Genomic DNA, 25,553 nt, shown 5'->3' on the forward strand with positions numbered 1-25,553 from the left:
TGACCGCCAGGGGCGGCTCCAGGCCCCAGCATGCCAAGCGCGTGCTTGGGGCGGCAAGCCGCAGGGGGCACTCTGCTGGTGCCGCGAGGGCGGCAGGCAGGCTGCTTCCTGCGACTTGCTGCGGATGGTCCGCTGGTCCCGCGGCTTCAGTGGACCTCCCACAGGCATGCCTATGGAGGCTCTGCTTGTCCCGTGGCTTACGCCTGCGGGAGGTCCTCTGAAGCCGCAGGAACAGCGGACCATCTGCAGGCAAATCGCCAGAGGCAGCCTGCCTGCCATGCCTGGGGTGGCAAAATCCCTAGAGCAGCTCCTGATGACCACATCGCTGTGGAGGATCTTGTGGCTGGGTGTGAGGCAGAGAGAGCTCAGAGCTGGATGCAGGATAACATGGGGGGAAGAGCGCAGGGCTGGGTGTTGAGAAGCTGGAGTGAGGGGTGTGCGGAGCTGGAGGGAGGGGAAGTGGATGTGGCTGAGGGCAGTGGGGAGTGTGGGGGAGAGAGCACGGGGCAGGGCGCAGGGCAGGGAAGGAAGAGCTCTGGGCCCCCATCTTAGGAAAATTCTGGTTGCAGCCCTTTCTGGGATGGAGGTGCATCCGGCAGCATCGGGCAGGTGAAAAGCCTGAGAAGCAATTGACATACCACAGGGCTTCAGCCTGCCATGAAACAGATAAACCAGGCAGGAGGATATTTAAACAGGGTCACAGGACACAGGTAAAAAATAATGGGCAAGATCCTGCTTAGCCCTGGGCCCCCAGCAGCACAAGGGCAGTTGGCATGTTGCATGGCCGCCCTCAACCTCCCATCCACCAGGGCAATTGCATGTGCCATTTTCTCTGCTCCACGCTCAACTGTATTCCATGGGGGGCTGCTGTGCCCAACTTTATGGTACTCCACTGTCATGAGGACATTGAAATGTGTGAGCAACCTGAACAATTTTCTCGGAATCCAATCCAAGCTAGTGCCCCGCTTGGCTTAGCAATGACACGGCCAAGCTTCCGGCAGCACAATGACTAGATGCTAGAGAAAGAGAGAGGCTTTGAAGCCCTGATGTCAAAGCTACGTCTAAAATAAGCTACAAAGAAAAATGAAATTGCAGTGCAACAGAGACACAAGCAGCACAAACAGCAAACATCTCATTGCCCTCTTTTAGCAAGAGTCCCTAATAGAATGTGTGTAGCGCCCTGCATTACAAGGCTACCATAAATAACATTCTGGGATCTCCCAAGGCTGGCAGGACTGACCTACTGGTCTCCAAGAGTAGAGTATGTATTGTACAGCATGGATACCATTACATTAGGCACCAGCTAGATTTCCAGATGCCCATCAGGAAAATAAATATGCACAGAGCATGGTGTTTCATGCTCTTTAATCTGGGTTTGGAACAGGACTGTGCAAGAACAGCACATCTCACAAATCCTTTGTCTGAACTGAGTACAACTGGTCAACTTTCTTTTTCATCAAAGCATTCTTTCCCCCCAACCAAAACTGGCTTTCCAGCCAAAACATAAAATTTCCTTTCAGTCAAAATATTTCTGTTTTTTGATGAAAAACCAATCCCTCTAAAATTTTACAGAAAATGGGAAGTTTTTCAAAGAGCCAAAACACTTGCATTTGTGGCTTTTCACAGGGAAAATGTTCATCATAAATTTCAAAAGCAACATTTTTTTCTAACTGTCCAGGGACAACAACTGATATTTTGTGATCGGCTGTAGAAACGAGGATCAATGTGAGTTTCCTGGGCTAAGGAGGTTTCCCTTTGCTGTGGAAGTTCTTTTCTATATTTTTTTGCATGTGTGACATTAATTTCTTCTTCTCCTTCTTCTCCTCCTTTTTTCCTCCTTCTGCTCCTGGATCCTCTCTTTCTGCTCTTTAACCCTTTGCCAGGTGGTAAGTGCAGTGATTGTAGTGCTTTGCTTAAAGTATTGGCATTTGGTTTGGTTTTTACCTGTGTAAGAAGTCCTTCTGTGTGTGTAGATACATACGTGATTGTGCATTACAACAATGTAGTTTAAAAAGTATCTGAATTACATGTATTTCTGGAGGGTGTGTGTGATTCCCTGCTACATTCCAGAGGCCCAGTCCTGCTTCTATTGAATGAAATCAGTGGCAGAACTCCCATAGACTTCAACAGCAACAAGATTCCTCAAACTAAAATGCTATTGATCACGCATCAGCATCTGGGTTCCTCTCACTGATATTCACAGCAGCCATTCTGACACCCCATCACAGCAGACCCTAAAAACATGTTGAGTGTTTCCCACAGTCTACATTCCTTCCAGTGGGTTTCAGTGAGTCAAAAATCTTCTTTTGACCAAGAATCACTCAGTACAACAGTCTTCTAGGGGCAGGGACCTTTCTAAATACCTCATTAATAACAAACCAAAGATTCATAGACATTTCTCATTTTAAAATAAATGCTAAGGGAGGCAGAATATGTGATCTGATCTGCTTCCTTCTTTCTAACTGTTTGGTTACAGGTGCTGTAACACCACCACCTATTACGTTATTTATTGACATAATGGAAGACATGTTGCAACATATTACTGCACATTGCTGAGAGGTGGGAGAGATGGTGAAATCCCACTTGCTTGGAAAGGGTTAACCCCAGCTGGTTGCTGGAGCAGGTGCAGTGCAGTGAGCCTGAATTGATAAATGCTGGGCACACTTGGGTCATGTTTTCAAGCTTTTCTCTGTAACCGAAACATATTTTTGTAGTAACACCTGAGTTTTTCAGAAAATCACATGACTTTTGTAGCTGGGGCTTTAAGAGAAACACCAAATAATGGGAGCCTTATGATAAAATGAGAGTTGGCAACACCGCAATGTGACTTTGCTGTTGGCTACTTCAGTTCCTGAGATCTCCTGGAAAGGAGCTAGCTACAGGATGCAGGAGACCTCTTGGGTTCTGTCTGCAATGGCTTCACAATCTTCTCATGCATGACTGCTGGTTATTATTACACCTGGGTCAAGGCTTTTAGCCAAAACATAACAATGATGAATAAGTATCACAGTGTTGCCGCATCTAGCAGTTTTATTAAAATCCTCGTAATATTTCATGTGGTTTTTTTCTTAAAGCCCCAGCTCCTGGAGTCAAAAAATGACAGGATAATCTCAGCTTTCATGGAAAAAAGTGGTTGCAGAGCAAAGCTTGAAAACATGACCCCTAAAAGCTCAAAAATTATCTCCTCCCCCACATTAGTGTTCTTTTAAAATCTCTTGATTGTTAAACCAATCTCATGATTTGGGGTGCCTAATTCATGACTTTTGAATGTCTGGGGTTGGCAGTTCTGCAGTGTTAAAACAATAGGAAATCTGCACCCCTTTGAAATTGGACCTTGCACCCCTGCATTATCCAGGGTCTGAGCTTAGGCTTGATGAAGCCAGAACCTGATCTTGCAAGCTTTATGCAGGCCAATCCCGTAATGAAAGCAACGAAAGTTTTGCCTGCATGAAGCCTGCAGGATTGGACCCTCTGTCCAAATGGTTTGGTTTCTCCAGTCTAGCTTGTGAGCAGTTTGGGGCAGGAACTTTAGCTTCTTCAGGTTGGTTTTGTGTGGCATTGTGGCACACCAATGGCATTCAGCAACTAATGAATCATAAAATAATGGGGCTATTTTTTTCAAAATGTTAGGCATGCAAATGCATGTGCAAAATACACAGCTACTTTGCACCGGCAGCCACCACGGTTGTGCATGCAAACTGGGTGACTGAATGTGCCTAATTCACCTAATCAGTCATTTGCATGCACAATGATGTGATTTGGAGAGGAGTCATCATTCAGTATCTGCGTGTCATTTAGTTTTTCCATGGATGGATGTACATCTAAAGTAACTCCATCACCTCAGTGGAGTCACACTGATGTCAGACTGGTGTAAACAAAGTAGGAGGCGATTCAGGCACTTTGTTTATTGCAGTCCTTGTGAGTGAACACTGACTAGTCCTTGGGTCAAATCCTGACTTCTGCACAAAGCCCATGTAAATGGACCATGCACAGAAGTTCTCCAAGGAGTGGAATCCCTATGCACCCAAGCCACACAATAGCAGAGCCATGTTGTCAGGACTACCACAGCCTTCGGGCTGAAATAACATCCATGGTCCCCGCATTCCCCATTAGCAAGGGGGTTTGGACAGTGGATCCATATAGCTCCACACCCATCCATCCTTGCCTCCCAACCTTTCAGCCTCTCATGAGCTGGCACAGGGAGTGCTGCTGCCAAGAACCCCTCTGTGGCTGGAGCCTCAGTCTCACGGCCTTTGAGGCCATCTGTGGGTCTGTATTTCCCAGGCTGCTCCTGAACTCTTCCTTAGAGATGCTAATCTTGGTGAAGACCTCACTAATTTCCCCATCATCCCTTACAATACAGGCAGAAGCAGTTACCGTAATTACACATCCGAGCCTCACTGCCCTCTTCCATCCTTCTCTCCTTCCCTGTGTGCAGTAGAACACTGCACACAACACAGGCTTTTTGCTGCTAGTGCTTTTGCTGAGGAGGCAGCAGGGTCCAGTGCAGAGGTCTGAGTCCTAGTCCCAACTTGACCATCACCTTTCCATGGGACCTCCGGCAAGTCATTTCCCAGTTCTATGCCTCTGTTTCCTCACCTATAAAATGGAGATGAAGACCCTGACCTGCTGTAGTGTCATGCTTTCAGAGCTCCTGCTGAAAAGAGCTATAGAAGCCAGATCCTCTGCTGGAGTAAATAAGCATAACTCCACTGCTTTCCATGAATATTTTGGGAAAAGCCAAAACAGCCATTTAAATCCATCCCTTCTAACTCAACATCAGCATTGAACCCAATCTGCCATGTGCAGCTGCTCTAAGAGAGTTGTTGTGAAGAAATGGCACGTTACAGATGGTGCAATGCCAGCTAGAACAGAGGGCCACTGGGTACCAACCACAGGGCAGACTGTTCAAACCCAGGGCACAAACCGTAAGTTGGCTGTGAGTTCTAAACTTAGATTTCTCCAAGCAGCACTTTAAAAGCCTTACCATGGAGTCACAGACAGCCATCCCCTTGGATTCGCCACCCTGGTGAGCTTATCTCTGTGATCAATGGCCACTTACACCAAGAATCACAGCAATATTCAGGTTACTCCTGATCCCAAAGGACCAGTCACTTACCCCAGGTCAATTGTGCTTTAGGTCTCATACCAAAGACAAAGCATGTAGCCAATCTTATAATAAACTAAATGAAGATTTATTAACTAGGAAAGGGAGATTAGTTATTTACAAGGTTAAAGCCAGCAAACAGACACACAAATGAGCTACAGTCTAAAGTTTCAAAAGGTAACAGTGGCTTCTATCATCAGCAAGCTCCACTTAACCTAGGCTAGGCAGCTGGGGATCTCTTGCTCATGCCTAGAAACACTTTGTCCCTCCCCCACCCCTACTCCCACCCCCGCCCCCACCCCCACACACCCTGAGTCCAAGCAGCAGAGAGATCCTTAGTTCCTTTGGTTTGGGATTTTTTATACCCCTCCTGCCATGGACTCTGAGCTGCAATCTCGTCTGATGGGAGAAATCCACTTGCAGGGCTCATCTTCATGGGAAGGAGAGCAGAAAACAATCAGATTCTCTAGTCCTTTTGTTGATGGTTTCTCAGTCCAGGTGTGGGGAGTTTCCAGTTGTAAGATCCAACCCTAGCCCATCTGGTATTGAAGGGTCTCCTCTTTCATGGAGAGGGAGTTAATAATTTCTGTAGAAGGGCAACTCTTCACACTAATTAAATACCCTCTCCTGTCTGGCTATTCAGACAGTCAGAGAGGCTCACAATACAGCCACTCAAACATTACATTACCCTATGGAACGCAGACATTACAAGTGAAATGAATGCAGGCAACAGCTCACGAGCATTGAATAGAGTCCAAACACTTGCTTATTATTCTGATACCTATTCTACCCACGGGTGAGCCAGACAGATTCTAGCTGTGCATCTCTTAGTGTCCAGTGGAGACACGGGGACCTTGGTATGAGCTGGCAACTGGTCTGCCAGCTTCACAACCACATAGTGCCACTTGGTGACTATGATTGATCTGCAAGGGGTTGTGGTGTCACTTCCATAGTGACATCCTACTTTACAAACTTTCCTGACAGCCATCTCATGCTAGGTTTCATGAGCATACCACTCTCATCCAATAGTTACTGCCCCAGAGCTCCCTGGCCCCAGGCAGCATGTGTGAGCACTGAGAAATCAATCTGTGTAAACTAAACCACATCCCGCTGTGAAGCCACAGAGAGAAGGGTTTTCAGAGGCCAGGAATGTTATAGGATGCTGCGCTTTCTGGATTATGTGTTCACCAATGCCAGGCATCACTTTAAACCTATCAAATGCGCTCAGAATTCCCAGAGACAAGCGAGGAGGGCAGTGCTCTTAGACAGCTGCAGTGTCTTCAGCTCCCTGCTGTGTTGCAGTGCCTCATTTTCCTTCTGAGTCAGGAGCCTTTCGAATCTGGAGGCTGCACTGCACCTTTGCTTTCCCCGCCTCACCTAAACCTCTGGGCTAACCCTCCTGCTCAGAGCTCTGTCACCTGCTGAGCCACCTAATGAGGACACCTAGCCAGCCTTTCAACAAGGGATATTACCAGGTCTGCGGGAGAAGCAGGGAGGAGGCACAGATGCTTGACTGCATCAGATGCTGGAGACACACATCTTGGATGGATTGGCATTTAATTACCCAAGCTGTGCAAGTTGAGCAGCCTAGGCCTCATTCTACTCTTACAACCATGTGGCTAAATCTCCAGTGGAGGTACACCAGGGTAATACTACATGAGAGCAGAATCCGAATCTATCTATCTATCTATCTATCTACCTATCTATCATCTCAAACACATCAGGGAGGTAATTATATGAATGAGCTCTAAATGAATACTCTGTATGAGTGAGCTACACAGAGGCCTGATTTTTCATTTCTCATCCGTGTCCAGGATGTAGTGTTGGGTAAAAGTTCATTCTCCAAGCAGAACATAGCAGTAATCACCGCCCAGATTCCTCCTTCTGCCTTTGGCCAGTGCCTGAGACTTCATAGAAAGGCAAACTGACCTTGTGCATGTGACTAGTCAGTTGCTCAGAGAAATCTCTCTTTCCTAGTCTACAGGCAACCCTTTATGCAATGAGAACCTGATTCAGCATGGTACATAAGAAAGTGCTTAACTGTAGGCATGTGAGAGCTCACATTCAATGGAACTTCTTCCATGCATCACGTTAAGCGATGTGCGTAAGTACCTTGCTGAGCTGGGTCTCGTGGCACAAGAATGTCTCCTTTGGTCTCATTTTGAATGATGTTTTTTTCTAGTGTAGCTGCAGCCGATTGGTGCATCTGTGTTCACTATCTGACCCCTTTGGAGTGGTTTTCATGAGAGCATTCAGCCCCTGAAGATGCTGCCGGCAGCAACATGTATTTACTCCTGTGAATATGGAACAACTTCTGTGAAGTAGTGATGGTTTCCAGCTGCAAAACTCTTCCATAGTTGAGGGTCTTTGGGGTCTGGGTGGTTTTTTACAACCCATTCTAAACACAGGGGATGTGCGTGACAATTAAACCTGGGTTTGGATGTCAGGCACCTTCAGAGCTTTGGGATTCAGATTCAGGATTCTGGTCGTGATTTATCTCTAAAGGAAACAAACCACAAGTGGTGTCAGCATCCATCTGACCTCAGCTCAGGGACCCTAAAGAGGCAGGGATCTCACACTGCTATGAGCATGTACTGCTCAGTGGCAGGAGAACCCACTGACACCAGGGATAATGCTGGTGCATTATGCTGGAGAGATTTATTGAGCCGGTCCGCACTAGTTAATGTTGATGGGAGCCTGGCCTAGGGGACATAGCAGTGGTATGTGTTCATCCCTTTGCCTAGCTCGGAGAATGACTGCTTTCCTCAGCGCTGCTCCCTGCTGGAGCCGGGCTATGGGGAATTTGTGCGTACAAGCAGGAACAGACAGAAACTCCACTAGCTGACTCAAGGATACTTGGTACCTGCAACAGTGAGCGAAGACATTCGTGCCATCCCTGGGTGAGGGTATTCCAAACCTCAGGGTCACCAGCACCAGGTCCCTCTCTTGGAGGTCCATTGTTGATCTGTTATGCTTCTCCCCCAAGCTTCATCCACACCATTCTGTTAAGGTGGCAGCTTGAAACACTGCTATACCCTGGTTAGCAAGTGGTCATGAGTCCCACTGCCCTCTGCTGGAGAGAAACAGCACTGCTTCACTTTGCGTTCTAGCTCCTAGGCTGCCCAGAGTTAACTCATTAGCAGGGACATGGCCAAGACTTTATAATATGTGTGTCTAAGTTAAGCTTCTAAATAAGATCCCTGATTTTCAGTATTAGCTCAGACTTCAATAGGGGCTGCTGGGTGGTTGGCTGTTTGGACAAATCAGCCCCTATTAAGTTCTATGAATATATACTGAGGAGGCCTGAATGTAGGCTCCCATCTTTGCAAAGGTTGGCGTGTCCTTTTGGAAGAGTGAGCTGTGTTTCTGTGGCTGCCGGGGAGTTCTGCATAGCCACCGTGTTGACTGCAAAGCCCTAGGAGGCTTCAGATTTGTTACAGCGCTTTATTGCTCTCATCCCTGACCTCCCCTGGGTGTTGACTAATCCAAACCCTGCTAGTGATAGTATGCATAATTGGGAATATCAGACAGTCATTCAGATGTGGCACCAGCAACCAGAGCCGCTCAGAGAGAAACGTGTCCTCAATTTAACCGCAGTTAATGGGGCAGCAGGGAACAAAGCTAGCCGTGTTAATCTCAAAGCCTGCCCACATGGTGTTAGTTAGTGATATGGGACAAAGCGGCATCAGAGCTGCAAGCAAACAGTGCTGTGGAGTGGTGAAGGCTGTGCACAGCGATGAACACTGCCAGGGAGTCAGCATATTCCCAGTTGGCCTCCTCCCTTGCTATTTCATGGGCTTTTGCGCCAATCAAGGGTTCATTTCTAGTGCATGGGAAGCATTTGTTGGGTTGGGGGCAGGTGCTTGTTTCATTTGTTTTTAGAGTTTCTTTTCCATCCTGTTGACCTCCAGAACCCACCTCATTTTGCACTGATTCATCCTGGTCACTGTAAGCAGGGTCCCACAGATTACACACAACAAGCCACCATTGCTGTCCTTCTGGATGACAGCACCTGTGCTCTCCTCTGCACCGTGGTGAATAAAGAGTTCCTCACCCCCGAGTCACCCCCTCACTCCATCCCAGGATGGGTGCTGGCTTTAACTACTTTGATAGTATAGCAAAGTCCTATTAAGGCTTGTGGTTTTAGGTGTTAACTGAAAAACACCCCCAGTACAAAACAAATGAAAGCAATGTTTATCCAAAAAATACTGGAGAGACACCAGAACTGGGTACTTGTGTCTAAGGGCTTGTTTACACGGAATAGTAATGTGGACTAGGGGAGTATGATTTTGCACGAATGTGTTGCTCATTAATTGGTCTGTGCTGACCCTGCTGCTGTGCACTAAAGGTTCACTAGTGCACTTTAATGTGGGATTGTTTGAAACCGTCTGACATGAAGGCACCCTTGGGCACGTTACAAACAGATCACTCTTTACAGAACATACTATGTATACATTACAGTACTCACTACAGAGTATACCAAGAGAACCCCTATGATTTTTGGACAGCTACATAAAAATTGCTAAAAATAACCCACCCAATTAAAAATAAGCCACCCAACCCCCCAGTCAGACACTTCACAGCCACTCTGTGCTACTTTGGCTCCAGGGAATCAAGGCCAGTGTTATTTACTACAGTAGGAGTATATCTGGGCTTGGGTTTGTGACTCGGCTGTTGTGTCGGACTTTCAATTTGGATTCAGTAATGTGTGTTTGCCAGAGGTAAGCCCATGTTAGAAGGCTGGCTTCAGATTTGGATTGGGAACACTGCCCAATTGGTGCGGGGAGGGGGTTAGATTTGAAAAATGCAGAGCCAGGTTCAGATTGCAAACATCAGGTACCACAGTGATAAGCCTGACAGAAGAACCTCTTTGGAAGAGAGGAGCTACAACATTCACGGGTGTTCAGCGTTAGGCTCTTGGATCAGGTCCACACTCAGTTGCTCAAAGCAGTTTGACTAAACTGGGAGCTATCCAGGGGCTTATGGCTCTGTTTCGTTGCATTGCAGAATATTGGAAAGAAGATGTCATGCCAACAATTTATAACAAACCTGGATGGCTTAAATGATGGGAAGGACTTTGCAAAGGATCTGCTGAAGGTAATGTGATATCAATGTTAGTGTTATTAGGGTGGCACTTAAAGGCACCATCTCCAAGGCAGGCCCACTGTGCTAGGCGCTGTACATACACGTAGTGAGAGACAGTCGCTGCCCCGAAGAGCTGATAATTTGAATAGCCCATAGTAGGAGGGGACCCAAACAGAAAGGCAAAGAGTCTCAGACAAAGCAAAGCCAGGAATAGAACGTGGCTAACTTGATTCGTTCACCTTGGGCCCTTGCCGCTGAGTTATTTCTGGTGGTCCTGACCATCAGAGTCCAAATGTACCTTCCATTTTCCTTCCAGGGTAGTGTCGAAGCTTTGCAGCAATCTTAGCTAAACTAAGAAAGCACAAGAATTTTGTAATAACTTGACATGTCGGAACAGGTCCATTTTCTGGTGCCATCTTTTGCTTGTACTCTGTGATTTCTCACTGTCCTCGCAGTGTACCAAAGTGTAGCTGTCTGTCTCAGTAGTTATGTAGCCCGCAGCGCCACTGCATCTGAACACAGAGCAATGCACCCAAAAGAATAGGGGGCTTCAGTTCCTCTTATTACATTCCCTGCCAGTGAGCCCAACCCTGTATTCGGAACTCCTAGTAAGTTCTGCCCAGGGAAGAGAGCCAGGAATTCCTTAGGTCTCACCCAGCCGTTGGCACAGCTCTGCCTTAATACTACTTTGGTCTTTACAAGTGTTAGCTAGTCCTGTCGACCAGCACCCCAGCGAGGCTGTTGCACATCATTGCCCATTTCACAGATGGGGAGAGTGAAGCACAGAGAGACTTACCAGGAGGAGAATGCAGGTCACCTGTGTTTAAGGCACTAGCCTAGTGACAACCCCTGCAGTAGGGAATTACAGACAAACCTCCCACCGATGGCTAAGCTAGTAGTGATAACAATGGGAATTCTGGTCTAAAATTCCCTACTGCAGACACTGACTTCCCCTCTGAAGTCTCATCTATGGTAGGATCTTTCAAACCTGTAAGTCCCAATAGGTGCAGCTCTACCAGTGGGAATTGTGGTGTAACCACGGCTCAGACAGGCTCTGTTATCTCACCCCTGAGGTGGGGATTCCCCTCTTGGACGTGGGTCATTCCAAATGCCCACCCCTCGCCTTGGGCAGGGAGCCTTCCAACAGCCTCTGAGAAGGCAGGAGTTCACGCAGGAATCGCTCCAGTTCAGAGATGTAGCCTAGTGCTGTAGGAACAAAGGTCACAGCTTGGGACGCAGGACCCTAAGGCAGGGCTGGTCTTCCCGGCACTGCTGCTGACATGTGCAGCAGGGAATTCACAATCACCAGGAGTCTGTTTCTGCCCAGCGAAACCTTGACACCTCCCTTCCAAATGCCAGCGCCCCAGTCGTGCTCTCACCCTTTAGGGGAGGCAGGGAGGTATTAAACTCCTTCAGCCTCTATGGGGACAATGACACTCCATAATATGCCCTGTAATAAGCCTGAAGTCCAATGACAGTTGCTCCCCTTTGAGCAGAACTGCAGTTACCCCTTGCCGACACCAGCATCACCACATGCCTGCAAGAGAGGCACCATCACAATGGTCATGGGTGCTGACTCCATGTGGGCTCCGGCACTCAAGTACCCACGGATAAAAAATACAGAGTGTTCAGCATCCACCAGCCCCGCATCCGTGGTGGACCAGCTGTTTGGCAGCTGTCAGGAGGCATTTGGCGGAGGGTGGAGAGCAGTGACCAGTAGGTGGGTGAGGTGCCTTGCAGGAGGAGGTGGGGCAGGAAGAGGGAGTGAGGGTAGGACCTCAGGGTGGGGGATGGGGCAGAGCAGGGGTGGGAAGAGGTGGGGCGAGGGCGGGGCCTCAAGGGAAGGAGCAGGGTCTCGGGGTGGAGTAGGGGTGGAGCACCCACCAGGAAAAATAAAAGTCAGTGCCTGTGAAAATGGTGACTGCCCCTCTGTTCCAAACAGCTGTCCTGTAACAGGGCAATAACCAAGCATCTCTCTGAGAGCACTTTTCAGCACAGGCCATATAAAGGGCATTCACCTGGGAAGTGTCCACAAATGGGACCCATTGCCTGGAGTTAATATTGTGCTCTTGTTTCAGACACTGTATAACTCAATCAAAAATGAGAAGCTGGAGTGGGCCATGTAAGTATCATTTTTCAGTGCCCTCTAACCCAAAAGGTCTCTTTCAAAGCAGCTGATGGCTCTTGGATCATTAGCTCAAGAAGCTTCAGGGAAGTGCAGTATTAACATACGCAGAGACTGGTAATGCTCCAGAAAGGACGTATGTCTCTGAACAGGTGAAATTCAACCCCATTGAGGGCCAGCGCAAGGCATAGGCACCAGGTAAGGCATAGCATTGGCCCTCTGCATGGGGGGGATTTTACCCCTTTAGAGGTACACCGCCTTGCTGGAGTATCTGACGTATCTGCATGTGGAGGGGTGACTGTCACACCAAGGAAACAAGATGTGAGCTCCCCAGCACGATAAACATTCACTGCTCAGTTCAGACGCTGGGCTTTGACCAGTCCGCCTGTCCCTGTTGGTGGGTGGGTTTATTTATGTATCACACATGTGCAGAAGGCACCCATGAGCATCCCATGCAGGCCAGTGACATGTCTCAGAGCAATTAATACCATAATTACCCTGGTCAGCAATGTCATCCTTATCATCTCAAATAATAATAATAATAATAATAATAATAATAATAATAATAATAATAATAATAATAATAACACTAATTTTGCAAAACCTTAACTCCATCCCCAGTCCCTTTACCTGTTTTAAACTCCATCTGTTTACAGCATTAGGCCCACCTCCTGCAATGATTTGCGGGTTGTTGGATCCCCAAGTCCCATTAACCTCAGGGACGCTCCATGGAGGTGCATGGTTCTGCTCATGGAAGGCCCATTACAAATCTTGTCTCTTTTTCCAGACTTCCTGTCTCATCCTTTGCCAAGCACCAGCTCATCCCCATCCCATTGCTCTTGGCCGTCTGACCCCTCCCATTCCTGATGCCTCTTGTATTGATGCAGTTGTAGCCTGATTTTTCAGAAGTCCTTAGCTTGTGCAGCTCCAGTGGGCTTTGATGGGCATTGAGAGCCTGCGGCACCACTGCAAATCAGGCCATTAATGCCGGGAAGTGGTGGGTGGTGTGTACAGTGCTCACTCCCAGTGCAGTTGTCCCCAGGGATTAACTAGCAGAAACAAGCTCAGGATGACGTCTCATCAAGAGCCACCATGGAGCCAAATGGAAAACCTGTACACACCAGCTGAAACCAGAACTTATCTACCTCCCTTCCACAGGATTAATTACTGCTGCAACTCCCTGAGCACAATGTCATCCAGTCCATTACGTTGCACACAGTCAGTTGATTATGGAAACTTACTGTACAAGCTACTCAAACAAGGCAATTGAAAAAAGGAAGAGAACCATATATTGCTCAGTAAGCCAAGCCTTGGTTGACTTCCCGCTAGAAACTCGCATGCCTGAAGGGAATGTGGGTATCAGGTAAAAAATCGCCAAGATAGAAACAGGGAAGATCCTTTGCATATAAATATTAGCTGTCCAAGCTGGAGGTGGGATGGAACAGCTGTCCTAGAAATACACTCTTCAGGCCACACTGGCCTTGCCTTGAAACTTCATGTGTCGGTTGATGGGCCTGAATCAAGTGATCCGTGAAGTGGGTCTTGCCCTGACTTTACACTGGTTGAACATCCTTTTTAAAAAAAAACATGTGTTTAGGGCTCTTCTTACCCTATCAGCAACCCCTTTATTTACTCACAGATCTGCTACGTTCTGGGCAGCCCCCCGTGCTTTGTCCTTTGAGAGAGACCTTGTTTTCATCCTGGCCCATTCAGTTCCTGGTCTCTCTATGGGACCAGTTTATTACCAGCTATGGCAGTCAGTGGCGGATTAGCCACTGGGCCGACAGGGCCCATGCTCAGGGGCTCTCGCCAGTTGGGGACCCCCTGGAAAAATGGGCCCCACCATGCTCCAACCCACTCTGCCCACCCCAGTGATCCTGCTGGGGAGCAGAGTCTGGGCACAGAATGCTGGGTGGGAGAGGGGGTGGGGCAACCCCATTTCCCTAGCAGGAGCACCAGGAGACGCGAGGAGGACTACAGGTGGCAGGGGTGGGGAAGAGCCCCCACTTGTGCTGGCCCAGGAGCCCCACAATCTCCTAATTCGCCTCTGGTGGTGGTGGTGTATGTATCAGGAACCTATGTATCAGGAACTGAACTGAGACCCACTATGTCATTTCACAAAGGGGCCATCAGATGGTCACTAGCAGCTGGAGCCAGATGCACACAAGTGACTTGTGGCTGAGAGGTTCCATTTCCCAGTGCCAGTTGCAGGTGCCTTGCAGTTGCCTGGCTACACTGGAAATGTTTCGTCTGGTTTTATTTTTCCTGAAAAGCAATGGGGTGATGAGTAGAGCTGAGTGAATAATGGATTTTTCAGTTCATTGGCAATTTCAGAAAGTTGGGTGAGGGGAAATCATTTTACCTCAGACAGAAAATACTTATTTTTTTTTAAAAAATGGTTCATTGAAAAGCCATGGGGGCAAATTGGGTGAAACAAGACATTTTGTTTGGATTTTGACCATTTTTTAATATTTCTGAATTTTTCAAAAATAAAATTCAAGGAAATGTTGACACAAAAGTAATTTCAAACCAGAAAAAAAAGTTTTTCCTAAATGAACAATTTGGAGAAACCAAGATGAATTCACAAAATGTTGTAGTGCTGTCGAATCTTAGTCTTCCTCCCCAAAAAAAAGTTTGATGAGAAAAATGTTGCCCTGCTCTGCTAATGAGACTGTTCGAAGTGCATAAGGAAGGATTTCTCCACACAACGCACAGTCAGCTGTGGAACTCATTGCCAGGGGATGTTGTGATGGCCAAAAGTATATCTGGAATTTAAAATGCATTAGATATATTCATGGCTATTAGCCAAAATGGTCAGGGAGGCAACCCCATGCTTGGGTCTTCCTAAACCTCTGTCTGCCAGTCATAAATCTGGAACCGAATGGCAGGGGATGCATCACTTGATAATTGCCCTATTCTATTCATTCCTCTGAAGCATCTGGCATGGGCTACTGTTGGAAGACAGGACACTGGGCTAGATGGACCTTTGGTCTGACCCAGTATGGCTGTTCTTATGTAGCTGGTCCTATCCCACAAAGTATTCAGTGATTATCAATGGAAATTATGCTCTGAACTCCATTAGGTGCTTTTGAGAATCCCATCCTAAATAAACGAGAGAGAGAGATCCTACCACGCCAGAGCAACCTGATCAACTTCATTGCAGGCAATGGTCTGCAAAGAAGCCGGAGTATTGTTGTAAATCAGCCACTAGAGGGAGCGCTCTAGCTCCACTAAGGCTGCTCTACTGCGCTGGCATCTGGCAGAAAATTTTGTATAAGAGTTCAGAGAAAGTGCAACTAGTTCAGATGAAAACAGGGAAGCGATTATCGTGTTATTGCAAAACGCTGGATTACCATGCACACAGCCTCTCCTGCACGCTGTGAGTAGGGAGAACAGAGCCCCCAGGCAGCAGCCTTCCAAAGGCTAGGGCAGTTCAGTTCCCACTCAATTTAGTTGGTACTTCATAGATCTCTTCCTCCCACACCTTCACCCCCCATTTCCATGAACTCTTTTCCTTCCTCTATCTGCATCACCTGTATCCACCACTACTGTAATGAATGACTTGCTCCAACTGGAGTCTGGTCCCTCCAGCAGGTAAAACATAGTGTCAAAGACTCATGTTCTTCGTTACGGTTTTCTCTGGGTTTCTTTCCAAGTGACGAGGATGAGCTGAGAAAATCACTGTCGGAACTCGTGGACGACAAACTAGGAGCCAGTGCAAAGAAAGTGACGCGGATCGTGGACGGCAGCAATCCTTTCCTGGACATTCCCCAGGCCCTGAATGCAATTACCTATAAGCACGGCGTCCTCACCCGGAAAACCCATGCTGATACAGATGGGAAGAGAAGTATGTATTAGAAAAGAAGCTCATCATGTAGCATGACATGCCAGTAAGGGACACCGAGGGCAGAGAGATGCAGTAAGAGTTGGGTCTAGCATCAGGACCAGAGCTGGGTGAATGCCACAAACAAGTATGCAGAGACAGAAACCTAACTGGTTTGAGTGGCTGGGAGCCGGGACCCCACATACTGACTTCTGGGTGTCCCAGGGCAGAGGGTCAAGTCAAGGCCAATGCACCACTACAGTCCTATTTTGAGGATTTCAATGGTGCATAGGGCTGTGCTGCGATATATTTCCCCTGGTACAAGGGAGTGAACTCTGCCATCCAGCCCAGAACTTTCCCCAGCTCATTTCAGTGCTTTTCACTCCCCTTTTCTGGTTTTGCTTTTTCTTTGGTGTGGTAAAATCACAAACAAAGGGAGATGTGATGGTTGTCCCTACACGGGCCGGGGGCTCTCCCCTGGCAGCCCCACATTCAGGGAAGGCCACAGCTACAGCCCCTGCACTCTTCTGTTTCCCTGGGATACTAACCAGCCTGGGGGTGGGGCACGCAGACCTTGCTGGTCACAGAATGGTGCAAATGCTCTGCATGCTCAGGGGTATAGCAATGAGCACATGTCCCCATATCTTAGGGCTCGCAGTGGGGCTGTGAATCTCCATCCCGCTTCACGCTTGGCCCCATGATTAGAGCCCCAACCACTCCTCTAAAAGGGGTGGGTCAAAACCAGATCACTGCCACCAGCTGCTCCCAGGCATCAAGAACGGCCGAGCTTTGCAGCTGGCCCCATCCTTATACTGGGCATAACCCAAACTCTATATCCCAGCACCCTGAGCTATAGGAAAGATCCAGACTCAGATCCGTTCTCTAGCATGAGCCCAGCCGAAACCCCAGAAGCCCTTGAACCTGGGGAGAGTCTGGATGCAGGGTCTCAACTGTGCGGGATTGGCCCGTCTGCATTCTGCCATCGCACTGTACATGCTTGAGCTCCATCAGCAACTAGATGCGAAGTAACACTGCGGTGAAAAGGGAGTGCAGGAGAGATACGGGAAAATGTGTTTGGAATCTGTTGGTTAATTACTGGCAATTAGTAAAACCACTGAGGATTATTTCTGTTAATGGAGATGGATGGCCCAGTCACTGAGACCCATTAAAACCCCAGGAATACCTAAGGTTATGGCCCAAGGTCTCCCCTCTCTGAGCAGCGCACACCAGGGCACATTTGTCATCCTCACCCATCATTGCAGAGCCCCCCACCCTTCTCAGCCTGCCCATGCTGGACGGGCCCCTCTGTGTTGCCAGGCATTGCCATGGAACTACTTTGTCCAGGCCCCCAACTCCGACCCCACTGAATATGTGGTGGGGCAGCTTCCCTTCAGCATTACCAGTGAGGAAGAGGAAGCTGTAGTTAACAGGCACATGTAACGAGCTGCTTTTCTTCATTTTAGCCCCGAGAGGAAGAAGAGGATGGAAGAAATTTTATGCTGTGCTTAAAGGGACCATTCTTTATTTGCAGAAGGTAAAAATGGCCAACTCTGTCCCATGCTGATATTTATTCTTTCAAGCTGTATGAAATTCTTTCATACTGTTTCTAGACTCCTAGAAAATGATGCAAATATTGGAGAAGGAGGCAGCGATTCTGAGCCCAGGCTCACAATGCAGGTGCCGACTTCCCGAGTGTTTTGTGCATAGGAGCAGGAGGCGCCCGTAAGGAGAGCTGGAGGGAATTAACTGTATGTAATCAAATGACTCAGGGTGGAGGACTTGATCATCTTCAAGTCAGGGGAATGCTGGAGTGAAGGCTTCCCAGCCTTAGAAGATGTCAATACAAGGAGCAATGTTCTGAGGTTAAAGAAGGAGAAATGAGACTAGGCCTTGGGGGGATGGTCCTCACAAGAATGGTGGCTGAAGTTGTTTCACTGCGGATATTCCCAGCTGAGTCAGAACGGATATTAGTGGGGTCTGATGGAGCAGGTAGCCCTTCATAGCTGAGGTCTGCGGAGGGTCAGGGTGGTCTTTTCCTGTCCTGTCCTTATCTATAGTCGGTCCCTGATTCAGTGAGGTATTCACATGGGCCTAACTGCACATGCAAATAGTCCTGTTGACCTCAATGGGAAACTCATGTGTTTAAAGTAAGGCACAGGCTTCAGTGCTCCACTGAGTTGGGTCCTTACTAGGGATCGATGCTGGAGTGTCTCTGCCTCTTTCCTGGCAGACTATACACGTGTATGTATTTCCTAAGGGGGCCAGCACACAACTCTGCTCACTGTGTCTCCCCATGGATGAGGTAAAGCACCAAGCCCGGCTCAAGAGAACAGCTGCAGAATCCCACTCCTGGTGCCCTTTGGTATTGTCACCAGTGGCATCCTCCTATCTGCCTCTAGGGCACTTCCTGTGGGTAGACAACCACGTGCATCACATTAACATCTCCAACACAACAGAAGTAAACAAATAGTGAATTATATAAGAGAGGCACGAGGGCCCCTCGGGGCAGCACCAGGTTGTGACTCAGCCCCATGATTACACCCTGACGATCTCTGTGTGGTGCTGGTGGTGATCCTGGAGTGTGCGTGCCGGGGCTCTCAGATATCTGGCAGGGGCTGAAGGTAATTGATTGGTGCCTGTTGCTCTCAGCCACTTTGGATTTTTACATCCATTCTGTCATCAGCTGGGACTGCAGCAGATTTCCAGCTTAGCAGAGTCCAGCTAGGGCAGTGCTTGGGGACGGAGATTGTGGCATCTGCAGGAAGAGGTGATGTTAGCTACTTCCTTCTCAGTGAGTACTCAGCCAGTCCCCCACGTGGGGCTAAGGGCAAAGTCACCATTCTGGGGAAGATGCTCTCTTTTGGTAAGGATGGAAAAGCTGAGGTCAGGGCCCCTTGTAGTCATCCATGATCCCATGGCAGTTCATAGGCGATATTAACCCCAAAGTCCTGGGCAGACACCAAGAGGGATAAATGGAATCTGCTTATATATGATTCTCTGTGCAGTTTCGGTTTGCTATGGCATTCTTATTCACATTCACTCTAAATGGTTGCAGATTGTTGCTGTGTGCTGGTAAGTAGCTGCCACATTTCACCCCAGAGGTAGCTGCATTTCACAGAGTGCAAAGTGATCTCCATGGATAGTTTATAAATCAGTTATATTTGTAAAGAGCCGTTTGGTGTTTTTTGAGATGCAATATATTATTAAGAGCAGCAACCCTACAGTTACCTGACCCTGCACCACCGTGCTGCTGTACTTGAACAATCTATGCTTATTAATACCATGAAGGTATTGCCTAGTGGTTAAAGCAACGGAACTGGGAGTCAGGAGATTCCCAGTTCATCTACAGATGCCCAGTGTGACCTTGATGCAAGTCACTGAACTGTCACATTGGGTATTTCTAGAAGATTTGGGATCTCTTGATGCTCAGTTCTGTGCTTTACCTGCTAGGCAATGTTGCCAAGGTATTAATAAGTATACATTGCAGCAAGATGGCTGTAGATAACAATGGGGTAGGATCTGTTTGGCTATAAAGCCCTGGGAAATGGCAGTGAAGAGGATATTACCCGCCTCCAGACCATGATGACAGATTCTGCCCTCAGCAACATCAGACTAGCTGTCAGCAGAGGCAGTGGGGAGCTGTGTATGCACAGTCAGGGACACAATTGGACCTTTAGGGCCACATCTAGCCAAGCTACACTCAGTGCAGGACCAAGCAGTGGAGATGGCAACAGGTTTAGAGCATTCTCCACTCTCGCCTGATCTTGGGACATAAGTTAGATCAGCCTCAGAGTAGCTCTAACTTACACCAGTTGCAATGGAAACCAAAGGGCCTTTCCACTGGCCCTGGATCACTGGAGTGTCAGGTGCTTCTTCCATGCCCCTATCATACCACCTGCACTTGAGGGGAGCCAAAAAGAGGTGGGACAAAGCCAATGTAGCTGATTCTACATCATCAGGGAATTTCCTTATACAGTGACAAGCCCCAGCTGCTCTCTCCACTCTCACATCACAAAGGGGCTGGGCCAGGGAGCAGGGATCTGGTCCTGCATATGAGGTACTAAGAACAGAGAGTCCCACTGGACCCTGGTGTGCAGTTAGTACAGTAATGAGAGAGAGAGAGATGCTCCCTTGTTGTTTTCAGAGTTGCTGTCACCATGTTGGTCACAGTTAGGAGAAAGCCTAGGTTGGGGAGGTAATCTCTTTTATTGGACCAGCTTCTGTGGATAGAAGAGACATGCTTTTGAGCTACTCCACACCTGAAGAACTATGTGTCGCTCAAAAGCTTGCCTCTTTCACCACCACCAGAACTTGGTCCAACCGAAGAGATTACATCCCTCACTTGTCATAGATAGATAGATAGATAGATAGATAGAAGCAATACACTAATGGTGCAGTGATGGAACATGTTGTTGACTCCCTCTTGTTAACTGCTGGATTGGCACGTCTGAGCATAGTTTGGAGAAGCAATTTCTGGATCCCTTAGTGGGTCTTGAGGAACAAGCGGAGAGTTCCTGAGCTCTAATCCCTGCTGTGCTGCTGACTCACTGTATGGCCTTTGGCAATAATTTCACCACTGTAAAATGGGGATAATAAACCATAATTACCTCACTCACAGGGGTGTTGAGAGGATTAATGGCTCTGTGTGAAGAGCTCAGTGTTATTATGTAGGACTGCTTTGAAGAGCTGCTTGTTTGGGGATCGTCCAGAGGGCCTGATCCTGCAGCCCTTCCTCCTGAGAGTGGATCTGGTGATCTGGCCTAGGCAGGAGATGGGGCACTCCCTTGGTAACTGACCGATGCCTGTACAGGTGAGCGGTCAGGCTACAGAGGCGCTCCCTCGCCTTAATACAGTACTGAGCATGTTTAAAAGGGCGAGTTTTCAAACTCCTTGTAAAAGGGTGAGAGCAGGCTGGAGGGTAAGCAAAACTCCTCTAAGCCCCAGAATCAGCAAGCTGGGCATTACTTCAGGAAACCTAGCCCAGGAGGCATGAATCCTGTTCCCAGCATGGGAAAGCCAGGGCAGAGAGGAGCTGCTGGGTATGTCTAGTATCAGAGGGGTAGCCGTGTTAGTCTGGATCTGTAAAAGCAGCAAAGAGTCCTGTGGCACCTTATAGGCTAACAGACGTTTTGGAGCATGAGCTTTCGTGGGTGAATACCCACTTCGTCAGATGCAGCATGTCTACACAGCGAAAATAGAGCCATGGCAGCGAGTCTCAGCTCCTTGGACAACTCACTCGGGCTTGTGTGAGAAATGAGAGAGTCCAAGCTCTGAGACCCTGGCGAGGGGGGAGGGTCCCGCAGACTTAGCCCAAGCCCAAATGTCTATAGTGCTATTTTTAGCCCCGCAGTGTGAGCCCAAGTTAGTTGACCTGGACTTTGAGACTTGCTGCTGTGGGAGGGGGGTTGTTGTGTAGACATACTCTCAGAGCCTTAGCCCGTGGGAAGCCTATCCACACCCCAGCAGCAGATTGGATCATGAGAAGCCCTTGTCCCTTTTCTCTCTGAGCTACATCTCCATAGTAACACCACCTGATTCTGGCCTCACACTGGAGTTATTCCTGACTTTCATCACTGTGTGAGAGAGCAAAATCAGGCTCAACAGGCCTGATTCTCTCCTCCTATCTAGCTCCTCAGATGGAGCAAAGGGGCTAAAAAGCTGGCAGGATCTTCCAAATGAGGGATTCCCATGTGGGAGTCCCAGCAGATGTGGAGTTGTTGTAGGGAGTGTACCAGGACAAAGGGGAATGGCCAGCTGATTCCCTAATGGTCCTAGGCTCCCAGCACCATCCTCAGCTATGCCCAGCAGAAACTGGCACAGCAGCGAATGTGAGCCAGTGAGTTGTTGTAGCTGTGTTGTTCCCAGGATATTAGCGGGACAAGGTGGGTGAGAGAATAGCTTTTATTGGATCAACTTCTGTTAGTGAGAGAGAGACAAGTTTTGAGCTTACGCAGACCTGAAGAAGAATTCTGGGTAAGCCTGAATCTTTCACCAACAGAATTTGGTCCAATTACAAGTATTATCTCACCCACCTTGTCTTTCTAAAGCATTTTAATAGATTCTGAATAGAATAGGGAAAGGGAAAGTGGATGAGGTAAACTACGAGATACCCTGAAGTTCATTCCCACAAAATAAAGGCCCATAAAATATTTAGGATAAAATGAAATAAACTCCTCATCAGTCAAGTGTTTGGGGACATTTCAAACTTGAAAGTGACCCCATTCTAACAGAAAAGGTTACTGAAGTTCAGAGATATTCTCACCAACACTTGGCCTGTTTTTCATTGAGGAAAAAGCTAGTTTCCAAACAAAAACTAGGTCATTTTGGAAGTGAAAAATACTGGCATTTCAGCTTGTTTTCAGTGTAAGATTTTCTGTATGGCTGGAAATTATAACTAAAGCACAACTGCAAAAAGGGAGGTATGAAACTGCAAGAAAAAAGGTGCTACCACAGCTACAACAACAATGCTGATGATGATGCACCAACCAACACCAATGTTTGCGTGAAACTCCTACAAATGCTGCAAGGAATAGTTCAATTTGAATATCAATCAGTTTTCACTGAAATTTAAATAAAAACACTGATTGAAAACATTTTGATTGCTACTAAGTTTTTGGACTTACAGGTCTTGGTTCAGCCAAGTGATTAAGCACATGCTTAATCTTAAATCCAAGTTCAAAATGTGGTTAAGGGCCTGACTTCATTGACGTCAATGAGAGTCTTTCCATTGATTTCAGTGGGCTTTGGATCAGGGCTTAAGTGCTTTGTTGAACTGGGATGGGATTGCATTTGTGTTTAAGGTAAAACAGAAGTGTAAGGGTTTGGTGAATCAGAATTATTGTGTGGTCCAACTCTAGACAGTGTCTGTGTGAACATGGCATCTTACAAACCTTGTCCAATTTATGCTGAGTCAGATTTGCTCTCCATAAATAAACCTGTATTGCACATTACTCCTTTTCGTTGTATAGAGCCAACAGAGCTATGGAAGACAGAGCTGCATTCTATTCTCACTTAGCCAGTCCTACAAAGACATATGATTATGTGTATATTTAGGGTTACATGGAGACCCTATGACTTCAGTGGGACTCCATTATTATCAATTTTTATGATTGTTGTGATAGTATCTATAGACTCCAGTCAGGGATCAGGGGCCCTCTTGTGCTAGCTGCTTTACACACATGTAACAAAGTGTGGTCCCAAAGAGTTAATACATGCAAGTAATTTGAGAGGATCTGGCCCTAACTTTCAAATGCAGAACCTACTGTCAATGATGATGCACAAGCCAGAAATGACCTAGTTTGACACTCAGACTCCAGAGCCAGCAGTCGGAAGTAAGCACATCTGATGCTGAAATTAGGGAGGGACAATAAATGTGGAAGCCAATGACATTCATGCTACGGTCCGTTTTCAGAACAGAGTCGCACTTTCGTTTTAAGATTATCCCTTTGACTCTCTGTCTCCTCCTTCCCCCGCCCACACACACACTATATTTCATTGTCACTTGTCTCTGCCGGGCCTGGAAGCAGAGGTGTCAATATACTACCAAAGAAGTTATTCTTGCCATATTTCCAGCCCTATTGGAAATCTCACTAGAGATCCTGCTCTTGTGAGATCCCCAGCCCAGTTTTATAGACCCAAACAATTTGAACACTTGGGTAGCTCCTGGGACCTTTTGAAGTTCATGGAAACGTATATATAATACGTTGGCCTCATGTGTCTGGTCATGTCTCACTCTGGTTGTCTGCCTGGCAGACTGAGCAGTTGGGTCCACTTTGCATTGTGAGAGGTGGAATCTTCCTGGCAGCCTTGCTCATCAGAGACAATGGAGGCCCAAATGCCAGCTCCACTCAAGTAATGCACTAGAGAAATGCAGTTTAATTTTTTTAATGATATCTGTTCTATGCAGGTTCTTACACCATGCTTATCACCATAGTACCTGAAAGTTGTAGTATCTAATTTGAAAGGAAGCATTTATGGTTAAATTAATTTAAAGATATTCCAATTCAGGTCAAACTGACCCTAAACAAAATATTTCATTTAGATTTTCCTGACAGAAAATTGAAATTTTTCAGCAAAATTTCCCATGGAATTCAGCAGAATTTTCCACAAAAAAATTTCAATTTTGGAGACACTGCATTTTTCATTGGAAAATCATAATGACAGAAAGTTCCTGATCCGCTGAACCCCTTCCTAAAACAAACTACAATGTACTTATGAGCAAACTTGTGCTCTTTTAGCTCAGACCATAGACACTGGCTTTTTTGGTGCTGTGGGTCCTGGATTCAATTCCTGTTGTCAACCATAGCTTTGTATGTATGTGGCCATGGTTTGTTGCATGGTTTGTTACATGAGATTTCAGCATCCCCAGGGTGGAAAAACTGCCATCATTTTAGACCAGCCCCATGATATGCTGTGATGTTAGAATTCCTTAGGAAAATCAAATGCCACAAACTAAGTTACCACTGTAGGGAAAAGCCCCTCAAAATTGCATCCCATTCAGCAGTATGTAGCCAGGTCCCCACCTCCTTCCACCCCAAGGTGATGCAATACTGAGATTTTCTTTGTGGTTCACCTTTAAGGAGTCAGCCACCTCAAGGTTGGAATTTGCTGCCAGACTTTTCTTGGCATGGTTCCTTTTAGCATCGTATCACACGAGGCCTGGTGGTGTATGTGCTCATACACGTAGCAGCATTTCAAACCAGATATTTTTGTGCTGACTGCTTCAGAAAAGCAGCTTGCAGGCACTTTTACAGTCAGAAAAACAGCTCTGTATTAATGGACCCTGCTTACTCAACATCTGGCATCTGCTAACTGTCTGGCTCTGCTGCTACTTCCAGGCACAAAGATGCTGGTACTCCTGTTAACCCTGCAAAGCCAGTGCAGGTATAGGAGAGCAGTTGGGTTCTGAACACAAAACAGCAATGATGTCAGTGGCAGAGAGAACACAAAATGATTTCCGCATCCCATGTTAAATGGGTAGCACTGGGAGCTAGGGAAAAATATATTTTGGCCTCTAACATGATGGGTTGTAAGAGTCACCTTGAGACACTTGAGATGGGGTCTCTGGATCACTTCCTGGGGTCATATAGATTATATCTCTCCTAATCAATTCCCTGCTATCACAAGGAGTCTCACACATTGGTGCACCTTGGTCCCTCCTGTTCTCTGCCTGTGGTGCACAATAGTTTAGTCTCCTGAGGGCGGTGATACTGTGCTCTCAATCTGATTGTTAGCTCGGTCTGGGGGTGGTGTTTAGAGCCCTGTGACCTACAGGAGGTCAGACTAGTTGATCTGGGGGACCCTTCTGGCCTTAAAGATGGAACCCACCAATGGAGCCTTGGCAGCTCCTTTTCCAGCTAAGGCCCTGAGCCTGGCCATGCACACATCTGCCCCCAACTCTCAGCACAGGAGCA

At 47.3% G+C, this 25,553-nt stretch overlaps 1 protein-coding gene across 4 annotated transcripts in view; it reads left to right on the forward strand.

Moving 5' to 3' along the window:
- The window catches only part of PSD2 (pleckstrin and Sec7 domain containing 2), a 153,045-nt gene that overhangs the window by 115,268 nt on the left and 12,224 nt on the right, over positions 1-25,553 (forward strand). For 2 of the 4 annotated variants that reach the window (XM_030573799.1, XM_030573802.1), the window contains 4 exons: positions 10,114-10,204; positions 12,271-12,314; positions 15,974-16,164; positions 17,604-17,674. In XM_030573799.1, the coding sequence (XP_030429659.1) occupies positions 10,114-10,204; positions 12,271-12,314; positions 15,974-16,164; positions 17,604-17,674 (397 nt within the window). Of the gene's footprint in view, positions 1-4,117; positions 4,121-10,113; positions 10,205-12,270; positions 12,315-15,973; positions 16,165-17,603; positions 17,675-25,553 lie in introns of all 4 variants that reach the window. The other 2 variants (XM_030573800.1, XM_030573801.1) reach the window with 2 other exon arrangements.

Source organism: Gopherus evgoodei, chromosome 8 (genome assembly GCF_007399415.2).
Source record: "Gopherus evgoodei ecotype Sinaloan lineage chromosome 8, rGopEvg1_v1.p, whole genome shotgun sequence".
In the NCBI taxonomy this organism is placed as follows: Eukaryota; Metazoa; Chordata; order Testudines; family Testudinidae; genus Gopherus; species Gopherus evgoodei.